At 47.4% G+C, this 17304-nt stretch overlaps 1 protein-coding gene across 3 annotated transcripts in view; it reads right to left on the bottom strand.

Annotated features, from left to right (window-relative positions):
- Positions 1-10705, bottom strand: part of FAM45A (family with sequence similarity 45 member A) — a 31557-nt gene extending 20852 nt beyond the window's left edge. The window contains exons 1-3 of one of the 3 annotated variants that reach the window (XM_025395458.1): positions 10578-10705; positions 6704-6920; positions 3901-3980 (exon numbers count right to left, since the gene is read on the bottom strand). In XM_025395458.1, the coding sequence (XP_025251243.1) occupies positions 3901-3928 (28 nt within the window). In that variant the 5' untranslated portion in view covers positions 3929-3980; positions 6704-6920; positions 10578-10705. The remainder of the gene's footprint in view (positions 1-3900; positions 3981-6703; positions 6921-10577) is intronic. The other 2 variants (XM_025395457.1, XM_025395456.1) reach the window with 2 other exon arrangements.
- Between the last annotated feature and the right edge of the window lie 6599 nt (positions 10706-17304).

Genomic DNA, 17304 nt, shown 5'->3' with positions numbered 1-17304 from the left:
AAAAAAAAAAAAAAAAAAAAAAAAAAAAAAAAAAAATCAACATTCCTTTAGGTTTCTGGTGATAAATGCACATTAGACATTCATCAAGTTAAAGCTTCCAGAAAATGCTGACAGGAAACTGGATGCATTTATAGCTCACATGTGGAATCCCTCTCTTCCCCTTGAAATCTCTTCCTGTGAGCAACGAAAACTAAATTTTGCTTGAGAAATATGACTGGGTCTATTTGGGCCTTTCAGGAGCTGGTGGGATAGAAAATCGGGAAGAAAATAAAACATATTTAACACAGATCACTTGAGGGCTGGGCACGGTGACTCACACCTGTAATCACAGCACTTTGGGAGGCCGAGGCGGGCGGATCATTTGAGGCCAGGAGTTCAAGACCAGCCCGGGCAACATGGTGAACCCCTGTCTCTACTAAAAACAAAAATTAGCTGGGCCTGGTGGCTCATGCCTGTAATCCCAGTTACTTGGGAGGCTGAGGCAGGAGAATCGCTTGAAGCCAGGAGGAGGAGATTGCAGTGAGTCAAGATCACACCACTGCACTCCAGCCTGGGCAACAGAGTGAGATTCCGTCTCAAAAAAAAAACAAGACAGATCACTTGAAAATTATATTTATCACAGACTAAATGAAAAAAGCAAGTGTTTTAACTGCTTGCCACCTTTTGTCAATCATCAGTGTTTTTAAAAAATTACTAATTCAGGCCCGGCGCAGTGACTCACGCCTGTAATCCCAGCACTTTGGGAGGCTGAGGTGGGTGGATCACCTGAGGTCAGGAGTTCGAGACCAGCCTGACCCACATGGAGAAACCCCATCTGTACTAAAAATACAAAATTAGCCGGGCTTGGTGGCGCATGCCTATAATCCCAGCTACTTGGGAAGGCTGAGGCAGGAGAATCACTTGAACCTGGGAGGTGGAGGTTGCGGTGAGCTGAGATCACGCCATTGCACTCCAGCCTGGGCAACAAGAGCAAAACTCCGTCTCAAAAAAAAAAAAAAAAAAAAAAAAAAAAACTACTAATTCAGTTCATAACTTGAGGGAAAAAAGGTAAAGAACAAGGAATGTGGTGAGCTTTCACACACGTAAAATACATTCAAACCCAGGAACTCACACACAAGCTCACACGGGGAGAAAAACTTCTCTGATAGGATATAAAAAAGGAGGTCACAGGAGTTGTGTGGAGTAGGGGTCAGGAGGTAGAACTGGAGTCTGGAAACAGGAGGAGGAGGGAGCTTAGTTTTCACTGTATAATCTCCTGTATTTCTAAGTGTGCTTTATTACCACCAACAACAAAAAAAGCAAAATGCCATTAACTTTCTAAAATAGAGGCCGAGCACTGTGGCTCATGCTTATAATCTCAGCACTAGGGGAGCCCGAGGCAAGAGGCTCACTTGAGGCCAGGAACTCAAGACAAGCCTGGTGAACATGGTGAAACCCTGTCTCTACTAAAAATATAAAAATTAGCCAGGCGTGGTGGTGGGTGCCTGTAATTCCAGCTACTTGGGAGGCTGAGGCACAAGAATTGCTTAAACCCAGGAGGTGGAGGTTGTAGTGAGCCGAGATGGCGCCATTACATTCCAGCCTGGGTGACAGAGTGAGACCGTGTCAAAAAAAAAAAAAATTATGAAATATAAACAGGCCGGGCGCGGTGGCTCAAGCCTGTAATCCCAGCACTTTGGGAGGCCGAGACGGGCGGATCACAAGGTCAGGAGATCGAGACCATCCTGGCTAACACGGTGAAACCCCGTCTCTACTAAAAAATACAAAAAACTAGCCGGGCGCAGTGGCGGGCGCCTGTAGTCCCAGCTACTCGGGAGGCTGAGGCAGGAGAATGGCGTGAACCCGGGAGGCGGAGCTTGCAGTGAGCTGAGATCCGGCCACTGCACTCCAGCCTGGGCGGCAGAGCGAGACTCCGTCTCAAAAAAAAAAAAACAAAAAAAAAAAAAAAAAAAAAAGAAATATAAACAATACACAGTAATAGAGAAGAGAAACATAAGGTTGGTAGGATAAGATGACTTCTTACATGACAACCCTGGGCCAGGAGAGATAAAACAGAGGGGAAAATCCCCCCAAAAGCACTCCACAGGAAAAGCCCACAGTGTGACCCTGAGGGCCTTGTTCAGATAGACATCCATAGGCTGCCACACCTGGCCTGGACAGCTGACTGCAAGTGTGCATGAAACCCTGGTACTCTAGCAGGGCCACTAGCTGCAAGCGACTAGAGGCTGAAGGGGACCACGGCAGTGAACCTGCAGCCACACAGGGAATGAGGTTCCCTCCTGCGGGCTTCCGCTGCAGCTGTGCGCAGCAAGCTGTGTGTGGAAGGCACGCCTGCCTGCTCCTCTCACCAGAAACGGAGGGAGACAACTCCATCAACCTCACTGTCATGAAGAAAAGAAGTCTTTGCCTATGAGTGTGTGCATGTACACGTAGACCTGTGTGTGTGTGTGTGTGTACAACAAATACGTGGACGTGCATACATGCAAGAGAGAGCATAGTGCTGCATTAAAGGGCAGGAAGCAGAGGAGGCGGCTGGCAGTAGCTCTGAGTTCTCACTTCTCTTGCACCATGACGGGAGAGGAAATCCGGGATACTACAATGCCATGCACCGCAGAAGCTGAGAAACCATCTGGGCCTCCTTCTGGGCAGGAAGTGGGGTCTGAAGCAACCTTGCCTTTTGGACTCCAGAATATTTCCCAGTGAATTCAGTTGAGCAACCAAATGAAATGGGAGTCCAATGTTTGTTCAAAAATACCTCTGTAGTGTTTCAGTTTATGGCTTCTGGATAGCGTCTTTTCTGGCAATAATAATCTCCCTTTGTGTAAGTGCCACATTAGCAGACAGCTGTTTATCCAGAGTGAGACATTCACCTGGAATTTATGAGAGTAGGAAGCTTTTTTATTCTGGCTGGCTGCAAAAATGGTGAAATCTCATTTAGCCAAGATATAATCTAACTGAAACCCTTAGGTAATGAGAAGATAGTCTTATGATAGTTTTTCTCTTTTTTATTTTTTTTGCTTTTTCTGGTGTGTGTATATACATTGATGGACAAAAACAGCCAAAAGGCAACCATTTATTGAGGTTTTTTTTTTGAGACGGAGTCTTGCTCTGTCGCCCAGGCTGGAGTGCAGTGGCGCGATCTTGGCTCACTGCAAGTTCTGCCTCCCGGGTTCACACCATTCTCCCGCCTCAGCCTCCCGAGTGGCTGGGACTACAGGCGCCCGCCCCCATGTCTGGCTAATTTTTTGTATTTTTAGTAAAGACGGGGTTTCACTGTGTTAGCCAGGATGGTCTCGATCTCCTGACCTCGTGATCCGCCCACCTCGGCCTCCCAAAGTGCTGGGATTACAGGTATGAGCCACTATGCCAGGCCATTTTTGATAAATTTTTCAACAATGGAGATGAAACTAAAACAGTCCAGCTGAATCACGACTAACCAATTAATCAGAATTCCCTAGCTTCTCAACATTCCAGCTAAGAAATGTGTTCTTGTGTTTCGGCATAATTCTTCCCCCAAAATGACTGCACACACAGACCTTGACACATACAAACCAGTTTACCGTGTCATAAGGCACTTAACTTATCCAACCTACTAAGGGAATTCTAGACTAGAAGTGAACAGAAGTAACAGACCAAAAGCAGGAAGTGACTCAGAACACCCAGGAGCTACAATAGCTACACAGACTGCTTCTTCTCTTCCCCTAGATCATTTACCCAAATAAGAGAAGTATCAACAAAGCAAAAGAGAAACGCCCTCTTTACAGTCTGTGAAGGGCTACTAAAGATTTTGCTGGGGAGACACAAGGCTGAACTTTGTTTTCTCAGTATAGAAATCTGCTATTTAACTATATTAAGGTCTTCATTTTATATATTAGCATTTAATACAATTTTTATACAGACCTACACAATATCCTAGTGAAGGCAGCATACTTCTCTGGGTTAAAATCTTTGGTGGTCAGAACAATAGAAAAATGAGTCACCTGTTCAAAAGAAACAAAAAAAAAACACACTTTTTAAAGACGCTTTAGCAGAATTTTTATTACTATATTCTAACAAACCTTTTAAGACATAACAGTATTAAAAGAAAAAGACCGCCTGGGCGCAGTGGCTCACGCCTGTAATCCCAGCACTTTAGGAGGCCGAGGCGGGCGGACTACGAGGTCAGGAGATCGAGACCATCCTGGCTAACACAGTGAAACCCCGTCTCTAGTAAGGAATACAAATAGCCGGGCGTAGTGGCGAGCGCCTGTAGTCTCAGCTACTTGGGAGGCTGAGGCAGGGAATTGCTTGAGCCCAGGAGGCAGAGGTTGCAGTGAGCCGAGATCGTGCCACTGCACTCCAGCCTGGGCAACAGAGTGAGACTTTGTCTCAAAAAAAGAAAAGAAGCTTCATTTACTTATATGCCTCTATTATTATAAATTTCTGATAATCATATACCTAATATTTGCACTAATGAGACAAAATTCAGAATTTTAGAAATACAAAACTTTGAAGAGATACATTTAAAATGAAGAGTAGGTAGTGACGCATGCCTGTAATCCCAGCTACTTGGGAGGCTGAGGCATGAGAATCGCTTGATCCTGGGAGGCAGAGGTTGCAGTGAGCCGAGATCATACCACTGCACTCCAACCTGGGTGACAGAGCAAGACTCCATCTCAAAAAAAGAAAAAAATAAATAAAAAGAACTTACTGAGCAATAAACCAAAGATTTCATTACATATTGAAACCTATCTTTTTGGCCAGGTGCAGTGGCTCACGCCTGTAATTCCAGAACTTTAGGAGAAAAGACAGGAGGAACACTTGAACCCAGGAGTTCAAGACCAGCCTGGGCAACAGAGTGAGACTTCATCTCTACAAAAAATTTTAACACTAGCAGGGCATGGTGGTGCACGCCTGTGCTCCCAGCTACTCAGGGAGCTGAGGTGGGAGGGTCACTTGGGCCCAGGAGATTAAGGCTGCAGTGAGACATGATTGTACCACTGCACTCCAGCCTGGGTGACAAAATGAGACTCTGACTCAAAAAATAAAAATTAAAAATTGAAGTTAAAAGATAAAAAGAAAGAAAGAAAATTAGCTGGACGTGGTGGCACATGCCTGTAATCCCAGCTACTCAGGAGGCTGAGGCAGGAGAATGGCTTGAACCTGGGAGGCAGAGGTTGCCGTGAGCCGAGATCATGCCGCTGCACACCAGCCTGGGCGACAAGAGCAAAACTCGCATCAAAAAAAAAAAAAACAAAAAAACCCACAACCTATCTTCTTGCAAATTTGTATTTTTTATATTTTGTAACTATGAATCTGCTTTGTCTTAAGCCTTCTACAGTTTCTAAATTGTTACCTTCCTGCTATTTTAAATGTAATTTCTTAAATTTAAGCTGGTATTCTAGTCACGTTTCACAGAGTCCCACTATTGGCTATACATTAGCCCTAAAACAGGAAAAAATGTCTGTCTGGGTACATGCCAGAGGCTCAGCCACTTTGTTCCAATATTCTATTCTTTGAAAAAACCTGCTGGTTGCTTGGGATTAGGAAAGTCCACGACTACCACATCCTAGCCTTCCACGTCACACTGATACTGTTCATACCAAACAACACACCAAGAAAAGTCTACTTCATACTTGAGCTGCCTTAAATATCCTTTCTAAATTTTTTTTTTTTTTTGAGACAGAGTTTCACTCTTGTTGCCTAGGCTAAAGTACAATGGCGCAATCTCGGCTCACCACAACCTCTGCCTCGCAGGTTCAAGAGATTCTCCTGCCGCAGGCCTCCCGAGTAGCTGGGATTACAGGCATGCGCCACCACGCCTGGTTAATTTTTTGTATTTTCAGTAGAGATGGGGTTTCTCCATGTTGGTCAGATTGGTCTTGAACTCACAACCTCAGGTGATCCACCCGCCTCAGCCTCCCAAAATGCTGGGATTACTGACGTGAGCTAACGCACTCGGCTTGCCTTTCTAAATTCTGAATTTATCCTGGCCGGGTACATCATCTGAGGTCAACAGTTCAAGACCAGCCTGACAAACATGGTAAAACCTGTCTCTACTAAAACTACAAAAAATTAGCCAGGCGTGATGGTGGGTGCCTGTAATCCCAGCTACTTGGGAGGCTGAAGCAGGAGAATCGCTTGAACCTGGGAGGCGGAGGTTGCAGTGAGCCGAGATTGTGCCATTGTACTCCAGACCGACCAACAGAGAACAACTCCATCTCAAAAAAACAAAAACAAAAAAAAAGGGGAAAAGACCACATATTGCTGTACTGCTCACCAATATATCAACTACAGGGTCTGTCATATAATAGACAATAATAAATATTTACAGAATGAATGAGAATGAAGTGTGAAAGAGAATATTCCCAATGAAAATAATATTTAATATTTTCTTTCTTTTTTTTTTGAGACGGAGTCTCACTCGGTCACCAGGCTGGAGTGCAGTGGCGTGATCTCAGCTTACTACAACCTCCGCCTCCTGGGTTCAAGCGATTCTCCTGCCTAAGTCTCCTGAGTAGCTGGGACTACAGGCATGTACCACAACGCCCAGCTAATTTTTGTATTTTTAGTAGAGACGGGGTTTCACCATGTTGGCCAGGATGGTCTCGATCTGTTGACCTCATGATCCGCTCACCTCGGCCTCCCAAAGTGCTGGGATTACAGGGGTGAGCCACTGTGCCCAGCCTATTTTGGGTTTTTTTTAATCTTCATGCAATCATACCTTTTTCAAAATGGAAGACTCTGGAACTTCAATTGTTGTGATATAAAACCATGTTCTTCTGTACTGACCAAAGACAAAGGGATGGAGAAGTTTGTTTTCATCTGTAAGGCAGCATTTTCTCAGCAGCAGGTTCCTTAATGTGGCTGTCGTGGAAGGATAACACCACACCCACAGAACTTCTCCATTTGTGTCCTTTTCTACGGTGGAAAGATGGTCACTGTGAGAATGTCAAACAGCAGCAAGGAAGTGAATTGATTGGTTACTCAGAAACACTTAGTGGAATCAGTTTTAATACCCCATTTTACAAAGCAACTTAGAGTACTTGAGACCCCAAATTCCCACCTATCTCTACTGCTCAAATTATCTAGCTGTCATGATCCTGAATTACAGGCCACCTGAGTAAAAAGTTTTTATAACAAACCATGAATGAAAATTCAGCCTTAGAGATAAGGTAGAGTTTTGGCCGGGCACGGTGGCTCATGCCTGTAATCCCATCACTTTGGGAGGCCAAGGCAAGTGGATTACCTGAGGTCAGGACTTCGAGACCAGCCTGACCAATCTGGAAAAACCCCGTCTCTACTAATAATACAAAAATTAGCCAGGTGTGGTGGGGCATGCCTGTAATCCCAGCTACTCGGGAGGCTAAGGCACAAGAATTGCTTGAACCTGGGAGGCAGAGGTTGCAGTCAGCCAAGATCACGCCACTGTACTCTAGCCTGGGCAACAGAGCGAAACTCGGTCTCAAAAAAAAAAAAGAGAGAGATTGTTAGAGTTTCTCCCCATCTCCTCCCACACAAATGCTTATAAACTAAAATTATATTAAGTTTTTATCTAGTTGGAATAATAATTCTTTTTTTTTTTTTTTTGAGGCGGAGTCTCACTCTGTCACCCAGGCTGGAGTGTACTGGTGCTATGTTGGCTCCCAGGTTCAAGCGATTCTCCTGCCTCAGTCTCCGGAGTAGCTGGGATTACAGGTGCCCACCACCATGCCCGGCTAATTTTTGTATTTTTAGTAGAGACAGGGTTTCTCCATGTTAGCCAGGCTGGTCTTGAACTCCTGACCTCAGGTGATCTGCCCACCTCGGCCTCCCAAAGTGCTGGGTGGAATAATTTTTTTTTTTTTTCTTTTTAGATGCAGTTTTGCTCTTATTGCCCAGGCTGGAGTACAATGCAGTAATCTCAGCTCACCGCAACCTCCATCTCCCAGGTTCAAGTGATTCTCCTGCCTCAGCCTCCCGAGTGGCTGGAATTACAGGCATGCACCACCACGTCTGACTAATTTTGTATTTTTAGTAGAAAGGGGGTTTCGTTTTCTCCATGTTGGTCAGGCTGGTCTCGAACTCCCGACCTCAGATGATCCGCCCACTTCAGCCCCTCAAAGTGCTGGGATTACAGGCGTGAGCCACCGTGCCAAGCTGAATAATTCTTAATAAATACATAGAAAAGGTCTGTCGAAAACAAAACTGGAGATGAACAGTGAAATCTTTCAAACCATGTTGCATAGCAACTGTATGAATTTTGTATTTAAAATTGTTTAGGCCAATCACAATGGCTCATGCCTATAATTCTAACACTTTGGGAAGCCAGGAGGATCGCCTGAGACCAGAAGTTCCAGACCAACCTGGGTAACATAGTGAGACTGCATCTCTACAAAAAAAATTTTTAATTAGCTGGGCATGGTGGTGCACACCTATGGTCCCAGCTACTCAGGAAGCTAAGGTGGGAGGATCACTTTAGCCCAGGATTCAGAGGTTGTCATGAGCTATGCACCACTGCATTCCAGCCTAGTCAACAGAGAGAGACCCTGTCTCTCAAAACTACAAATAAAAAATTGTTATTGAAACAGAACTACCATTCCACCCAGTAATTCCACTACTGGGTATCTGCCGAAAGGAAAAGAAATCATTATATTAAAAAAGACACCCACACTCTTTTTTTTTTTTTTCTCTGTAGAGACAGGGTCTCACTCTGTCACTCAGGCTGCAGTGCAGTGACACGATCTCAGCTCACTGCAACCTCCACCTCCCAGATTCAAGTGATTCTCCTGCCTCAGCCTCCCAAGTGTCTGAGATTACAGGCGTGCACCACCACACCCAGCTAACTTTTTGCCTTTTTAGTGGAGACAGGGTTTCACTATATTGGCCAGGCTGATCAACTTTCAGCCTCAATTGATCCACCTGCCTCAGCCTCCCAAAGTGCTGGGATTACAGGCATGAGCCAGCACGCCTGGCCTCTTTTTTTTTTTTTTTATTTCTTTTTTTGAGACGGGGTGGGGGATCTCGCTCTGTCATCCATGCTGGAGTACAGTGGCATGATCTCAGTTCGCTGCAACCTCTGCCTCCTGGGATCAAGCAATCCTCCCACCTACAGGCACACCACACCTGGCTAATTTTTGTATTTTTTGTAGAGACAGGGTTTTACCACGTTGCCCAGGCTGGCTGCAAACCCCTTTTAAATTCATATTAATGTGAATAATAAAAAAAACTGCTGAGTTCAAAACATGATTGTATGTCATTTTTTTATTTGCTATTAGTAAAGACAGTTTAACTTAGCCTTAGTTCAAAAGTACCTTCTGGAGAAACTAAGTTACTTAGGTTTTGTTTTGAAGCAGTTTGAAAATCACATTAGAAATAAATACAGTAATCCGCCTGGATAACATGTCGGCATCCCATCTCCACAAAAAATACAAAAATTAATCGGGTGGTGGTGCACGCCTGAGGTCCCAGCTACTCAGAGGCCGAGGCGGGAGGATAGTTTGGGCCCGGGAGGTGGAGGCTGCAGACAGCGGTGATTGCGCTACTGCACTGCAGTCTGGATAAGAGGGAGACCCTGCCTAAAACAAAAAAAAAAAAAGATTAAAGAAAAAGAAATACAGTAAGCGATTCCCACATAAACACACTGCTTCGAGGCAGTGAAAAATAATCAGCATATTTCTTCAGTTTTGCTAAAGCCTAAGCAATGTTATTGTGCACTTGGGGAATAGAAAGAGTTTAGGGGTGTGCAAAAATCTCGGGAAAATAAAACTTTTTCGAAGGGAACCAAGGGGTTCCACCCCCTAAACACTGCACGAGGCTGCCCAAAGATCCCAATGTGATATTTTTTAATTATGGAAGATAATTACATTCCTCAGAGCTAACCGAGATTCCACCTCACACGATTGTGTAGAAACTCCTGCTTTATGCACAAGCTCGATCACATGATGCAGGAGCTCTCCACTGGTGGGGGTTGGGGGCTCTGGGCTACACTGCGAGGGTCCCACGCCCGGCTCTGTACTGCCTATAGTGTGTCGGTGCACAATGACGGCCTGGGCCTCCATTTGCTCCTCCGTGAAGTGCGCGTCAGACGTTTCCCACGGCCCCTGGGTCCTTGGTGAGAGCTAAAAGGAGACAACGTGTGTACTACGCGCAGCACCCGGCCCAGAAGTCTCCAGCTGCCCGGTCCCACAGTCACCCGTGGCTCCGAGGCAGCCGCCCGCGCGCGGCTCGGGAGAACCGGGCCCTACCTCCGCCGCGCCGCGCCGCCAGCCGGCCGCTCCCGCCCGGCCCGGCCCTGCCCGCGCAGCGCCCCTCGCAGCCGCCCAGCCTGGGCGCGCAGGGGGAGCTCCACCCTGGGATCTTAGAGGTCCCCGGGTTCCCTCAGGCCGGAAGGGCCCCACAGGCGGCCGCGGGCGGGCGGGCGACGGCGGCGGGCCGGGTCCCCTGTTCCAAGGAGGCCGGGCTCCGCAGCCCCCAGTCCAGGCCCAACAGGGAGGGGGCCGCGCCCTCCTCATGCGGGCGGCGCCAGGGGCCGCGGGAGCCAGGGCTACCCCGGGCCGAGGTGGAGCAGAGGCAGAACCAGGGTGCGGGCTTGCCAGGCAGGGCGCCTACGTCCTCACCGATCAGCCCGACTCCAAGCATCAGCTGAGTGTCCACCACCTCGGCCGCAGCCATCTTCCGCCGCCGCGGCGCGCAGCTCTGGCTGCCGCCTGCAGGACCCGCCTCTCACCCGAGCCCCGCCCCGCCCCGCCCCGCCCGCCCGCCGTAGGTCCCGCCCCATAACAGGCCCCGCCTCCCTCCCCGGCCCATCACAGGCCCCGCCTCCCGCCGTAGGACCCGCCTCCCTCCCGCCCCGCCCAATCACAGGACCATCAACCCCCACGTCGGCCCCACCCCACCCGCAGGCCCACCTATTCCAGCCTCAGTCTTAGCTGTCAGGACGTGCTGGATGCAGCTCCCCTCCTCTTCTGCCCTTGGCCCTTCGCCCTTGGAAACCTCCTTGAGTCTCCGCAGCCTCCCTCAATTTCTCTAATCCAGCTCTTCATCCTTCTTCTCAATCCACTCCAATCTTTCTTCCCGTTTTAGGCTTTCCTTGTTCTACCTCTGCCCTCTAGTCAAGCTCAAAAGAACACGTCACCTTGTTCCTAAAAAGGGGCGTCCTGAGGATGGAGGAAGGGTCTCCATTCATTCCTTCATCCAGCCATCCCCAAAACAAAAATAAAATTGAGGGCCTAATAAGGCATTAGGGATACCTTATAGGGCTGAACAGGACAGAGCAGTCCACTGGGGAAGACAGACAATTGGTGAGTAGAATAAATAAATAAATAAATAAATAAAATAAAACAATTAGCTGGGCGTGGTGGTGTGTGCCTGTGGTCCCAGATCCTTGGGAGGCTGAGGTGGGAGGATCGCTTGAGTCTGGGAGGCTGAGGCCACAACGAGCCGTGTCTGTACCACTGCACTCCAACCTGGGTGAGAGAGTGAGACCCAGTCTCAAAAAAAAAAAAAAAGGTACATCTTTGTCCCAGTTTGCTGGATGGCAGTGCCCTGCATCCAAAGCAGATATTTGAGGTGGAGATTGATACGAGTTGGTGTTGTATTGTCAAGGTTTTTTTTTTTTTTTTTTGAGACAGAGTCTCGCCTTGTTGCCCAGGATGGAGTGAAGTGGCACAAACTTGGCTCACTGCAACCTCTGCCTCCCGGGTTGAAGCCATTCTCCTGCCTCAGCCTCCTGAGTAGCTGGGATTACAGGCGCCCACTATCACGCCCAGGTAATTAAAAAATTTTTTTTGGAGAGATGGGTCTCACTATGTTGCCTAGTCTGATCTCGAACTCCTGACCTCAAGTGATGCTCCTGCCTTGGCCTCTTATTGTACTGGGATCAGAGGCGTGAGCCACCGCACCTGGCTAATTTTTTTTTTTAGTAGAGACGGGGGTTTCACCATGTTCGCCAGGCTGGTCTCGAACTCCTGACCTCAGGTGATCCACCTGCCTCAGCCTCCCAAAGTGCTGGGATTATAGGCATGAGCCACCGCTCTCTGCCTGTTTTATTTTTTGTAGAGATAGGGTCTCGCCATATTGCCCCAGCTGGTCTTGAAATCCTAGGCTCAAGCAATCCTGCCTTAACCTTCCAGAGTATTATATAAAACTTAACATATTTCGGCTGGGCGCAGTGACTCACACCTGTAATCCCAGCACTTTGGGAGGCCGAGGCAGGCGGATCACAAGGTCAGGAGATCGAGACCATCCTGGCTAACACGGTGAAACCCTGTCTCTAATAAAAATACAAAAAATTAGCCAGGCGTGGTGGTGGGTGCCCGTAGTCTGAGCTACTCGGGAGGCTGAAGCAGGAGAATGGCGTGAACCCGGGAGGTGGAGCTTGCAGTGAACTGAGATCATGCCACTGCACTCCAGCCTGGGCGACAGAGCGAGACTCCGTCTCAAAAAAAAAAACTTAACATATTTCAGCTATTATTCTGGGTTGAATTGTGTCCCCTCAAAATTCATATGTTGAAGCCCTAACCCTGAGTACCTCAGAAAGTGACTGTATTGGAGGCCTTTAAAGAGGTGCTTAGGTTAAAATGAGGCCATTCATGGTGGGCCCTAATCAATCTAATGGATGTCCTTATTAAAAGAAGAAATGTGGGCCGTGTGCAATGGCTCAAACCTGTAATCTCAGCGCTTTGGGAGGCTGAAGCAGGTGGATCACTTGAGGTCAAGAGCTTTAGACCAGCCTGGCCAACATGGTGAAACCCTGTCTCTACTAAAAATACAAAAATAATTAGCCGGGCATATTGGCAGGTGCCTGTAATCCCAGCTACTCAGGAGGCCGAGGCAGGAGAATCACTTGAACTCGGGAGGCAGAGGTTGCAGTGAGCCAAGATCGCGCCACTGCACTCCAGTTGGGCAACAGAGCGAGACACTGTCAAAAAAAAAAAAAAGAAGAAGAAATGTGGACACAGAGAGACACCAGAGGCCTGCGTGGACATAGGAAAGAGCATATGTGAAGAGGTGGCCAGAAGGCAGCCATCTGCAAGCCAAATAGAGAGGCAGCAGAGGAACTAACCTGCCCACATGCCTTGATTTTGGATTTCTAGCCTCCAGAGATGTGAGAAAGTACATTTTTGTTGTTCAAGCCACTCACTCTGTGCTACTTCATTATGGCAGCCTGAGAAAACGAATGTAGCTACCCTTAGGTAATTTGGAGGGTTTGGGGGTCGTTTGATTTTGTTTTCTTTTTGAGAAAGGATCTGACTCTGTTGCCCAGGCTGGAGGGCAGTGACATGATCTCCGCTCACTGCAACCTCTGCCTCCTGGGCTCAAGTGATCCTCCCACCTCAGCCTCCTGAGTAGCTGGGACTACAGGCACGCGCCACCACGCTTTGCTAATTTTTGTATTTTTTGTAGAGATGGGGTTTCACTGTGTTGCCCAAGCTGGTCTCAAACTCCTGAGCTCATTTATTTATGTCTTCTTTATTTATTTGTTTATTTATTTACTTATTTTTGAGACAGGGTCTGGCTCTTTCACCCAGACTGGAGTGCAGTGGTGCAATCTCAGCTCACTGCAACCTTCGCCCTCTGGGCTCAAGCCATCCTCCAACCTCAGCCTCTGGAGTAGCTTGGACCACAGGTGTGCAAAATAGCCTGGCTATTGTTTTGTATTTTTAGCAGAGACAGGGTCTCACTAGATTGCCTAGGCGGGTCCCAAGCTCCTGAGCTCAAGCAATCCACTCACCTTGGCTTCCAAAGTGCTGGGACTACAAGTTAGAGCCACTGTGCCTGGCTGGTAATTTGTATTCGATGTATATGGATTGCCTTGCCAGAGATTGTATTTCTGTGGGGGTTTCCTCCTTTTCTCTTGCGAAAGAGAAGCCGGCAAAACTTTGAATTACTGACGGTAACCCCTCTCTTCTCTCTGCAGTCAAGGTGTAGGCCCCTTGAGTTTGCTTAGTCTTCCTTGGCCAGCCACTCAGTCCCTTGTCTGGAATTAAAACATACAATTACGTCCCTTTGTGAGAAGGGTTTAAGAGGAAATGTGCCAGATACCCACAGGAATACCAATACCACAGAGAGAAGGCAACAAGGGGTGTGTGTGTGTGTGGAGTCATGGACCTCAGGACCTCAGGACTAACTTGTTGCTCCTGGGGCAGCTTGTTCCCCTGAATGATCTGGGAGTTGGCAAAATCTCTGTTCACTGCAACTTCAGCCTCTCCAACTTAAGCCATCTTCCCACCTCAGCCTTCCAAGCAGCTGGGACTACAGGTGTGTGCCACCACGCCTGGCTAATACTTTTTTTCTTTTTCTTTTTGAATTTTTAGTAGAGATGGGGTTTCACCATGTTGCCCAGGCTGGTCTTGAACTTGTGAGCTCCAGCTATCCACCTGCCCCACGCTCCCAAAGTGCTGGGATTACAGGTGTGAACCACCATGCTGGCTGCTTCCAGTTGTTTAAATAAAAAGTCTCTGAAATTGGGATGCATTTTACAATTATAATTCATAGTGTTTTTTTTCCCCAAGGGGTGTATAAAATAATGATACATCATCGTTGATAGCATTTCTAGATTTGATGAAACATGATAAACAGAAATGATGAGAAAATATGTTAAAACCATATGCCCAGCTGGGCGCGGTGGCTCACGCCTGTAATCCCAGCACCTTGGGAGGCTGAGGCGGGCAGATCATGAGATCAGGAGATTGAGACCATCCTGGCTAACACGGTGAAACCCCGTCTCTACTAAAAATAAAAAAAATTAGCCGGGCGTAGTGGCGGGCGCCTGTAGTCCCAGCTACTCGGGAGGCTGAGGCAGGAGAATGGCAAACCTGGGAGGCGGAGCTTGCAGTGAACCGAGATCGCGCCACTGCACTCCAGCCTGGGTGACAGAGCGAGACTCCGTCTCAAAAAAAAAAAAAATTTGCCCTAGATCTCCTATCCTTTTTGCTTCACCAAGGTCATTTGTTGAGTCTTACAGAGACACATTTACCCCACGATACATGATATAATTATGTGTGGCATTTGGGCTTGGAGAGTCATTTTCCATGAAATTAGCAAGAACACAAGATCAGTAAAACTTGATTTCCTTTGCACATTGTGCAAATATTTGTAACAGGAAGCATTTAGAAAATAAATGAGGACTGGCCGGGCGTGGTGGCTCATGCCTGTAATAACACCACTTTGGAGGCCGAGGTGGGTGGGTCACTTGAGGTCGTAAGTTCAAGACTAGCCTGGCCAACATGGTGAAACCCCATCTCTACTAAAAATACAAAAATTAGCTAGGCATGGTGGTGGGCGCCTATAATCCCAGCTACTCAGGAAGCTGAGGCAGAGTGACTTGAACCCAAGAGGCGACGGTTGCAGTGAGCCAAGATCGCACCACTGCATTCCAGCCTGGGTGACAGAGACTCCATCTCAGAAAAAAAAAAAAAAGAAAAGAAACGAGGATGAAGATGATGATGAACAGATAATAAAACAAAGGAGAGGGAGATGACAGTGGGTGCAGGGAGGGGAAAGATAATGAGGGGTGTGTCCAGGCTCCAGTGAGTGGGATGATACCTGGAATTGACACCTCCTTCCCTCCTATTTCTCCACATGTGCTGTCTCACCTGCCAGACAGGTATACCAGAGTGAAGGGAAAAGGTGGAGAGAATAGAAGGTGGAGAGAGCAGAGGCGACGCCTCCCCAACCTTTAGAAGTAAGAATGACCTCTGCGCTGTCACAGACAGATGGAGCTGGGGTGTGGAAACAGACAACTTGAGTTCCAACCCCCCTTGCCCATCTTAGCTGCAAAACCTCACACATGTTGCCTATCTTTTCTGTGCATGTTTTCTCAGTGATCAAATGGAGCTAACCATACTTTCCTCCGTGACTCTCCCAATAAAGATTTGAATCAGGAAAAATCTTTATGCTAGTTTTATAGATAAGAATAGTCTAATTTTATAGATAAGAATACAAAGGGTCCCCAAGACCACCCCCCAAACTCAATGATTCGTTGGAAGGATTCTCAGGATTCAGCATATAGCTATACTCATGGCTATGATACACATTTTTATTTTTGTGAAACAGGGTCTCACTCTGTCACCCAGGCTGGAGTGCAGTGACGCGATCACGACTCACTGCAGCTTTGATCCAGGCTCAAGTGATCCTCCCACCTCATCCTCCTGAGTAGCTGGGACTACAGGCAGGTACCACCATGCCTAGCTCTTTTTTTTTTTTTTTAAGATGTGATCTCACTTTATTGTGCAGGCTGATCTCAAACTTCTGGCCTCAAGTGATCCACCCACCTTAGCCTCCAAAGTGCTAGCGTTACACCTGTGAGCCACCATCCCCAGCTCAGGGCTATGATTTATTACAGCCAGAGGATAGAAAGCAAAATCAGCAAAGGGAAAAAACACATGGGGTGATGTCTGGAGGAAACCAGGGCCAAGTTCCCAGGAGTTATTTCCTGGTGGAGTCATATAGGACACACCTAATTCCTCCAGCAACAAGTTGTGGCAATACTTGTGATATTTATCAACCAGGGAAGTTTGTTAGAACTCAGTCACCAAGTAACTCAGTTTTTACTGGGAGCCAGTCACATAAGTACCCTCTGCCTAGCTCATACCAAATTTCCAGATTCTCATGAACCACATTGTATGTACAAATAGTTCGGGCATAGTCCATCACTCTGATCAGTTCTATCAGTTCTGGAAATGCTGGGAACACTGCAGAAGTCCAAGTTTCCAGGCACAGCCATAGGCCAACCTGGCCAGTAGACTTTCTATGGATATCACCCTCAGGCCTGTCGTGTGAATTCTTTTTTGCACAGACTGCTCACTCCTTGCTCTGCAGAAAAAGAGTAAGTTACTGGCACTGAAGCAGATTTGGAAAGTGCCTAAACCGGCCACGTGGACAAGTGCACTTCAGACCCCACAAAGTCCAATCCCAGGTTCCTGTGAGTCAAATGTGGTTATTTTTCATCTTTGTTTCTGTAATTGGATTCCATCATAGATTGGTTATGTGTCAGCCAAGGGAGCCATTAGAGTGGAAGTTTTGTTATGTTTTTTTTTTTTTTTGATGGAGTCTTGCTCTGTCGCCCAGGCTGGAACGCAGTGATGCAATCTTGGCTCACTGCAACCTCCACCTCCTGGATTCAAGCAATTCTCCTGTCTCAGCCTCCCAAGTAGCTGGAACTACAGGTGCAGGCCACCACGCCCAGCTAATTTTGTATTTTTAGTAGAGACAGGGTTTCACCACATTGGTTAGGCTGGTCTCGAACTCCTGACCTCAGGTGATCCACCCACCTTGGCCTCCCAAAGTGTTGGGATCACAGGCACAGGTGTGAACCACTGCACCCAGCCCTTTTTTTTTTTT

This window comes from Theropithecus gelada, chromosome 9, assembly GCF_003255815.1.
Source record: "Theropithecus gelada isolate Dixy chromosome 9, Tgel_1.0, whole genome shotgun sequence".
In the NCBI taxonomy this organism is placed as follows: domain Eukaryota; kingdom Metazoa; phylum Chordata; class Mammalia; order Primates; family Cercopithecidae; genus Theropithecus; species Theropithecus gelada.
Note: the sequence above shows the minus strand (reverse complement) of the source record. Positions and strands in the feature narration are given on the sequence as shown.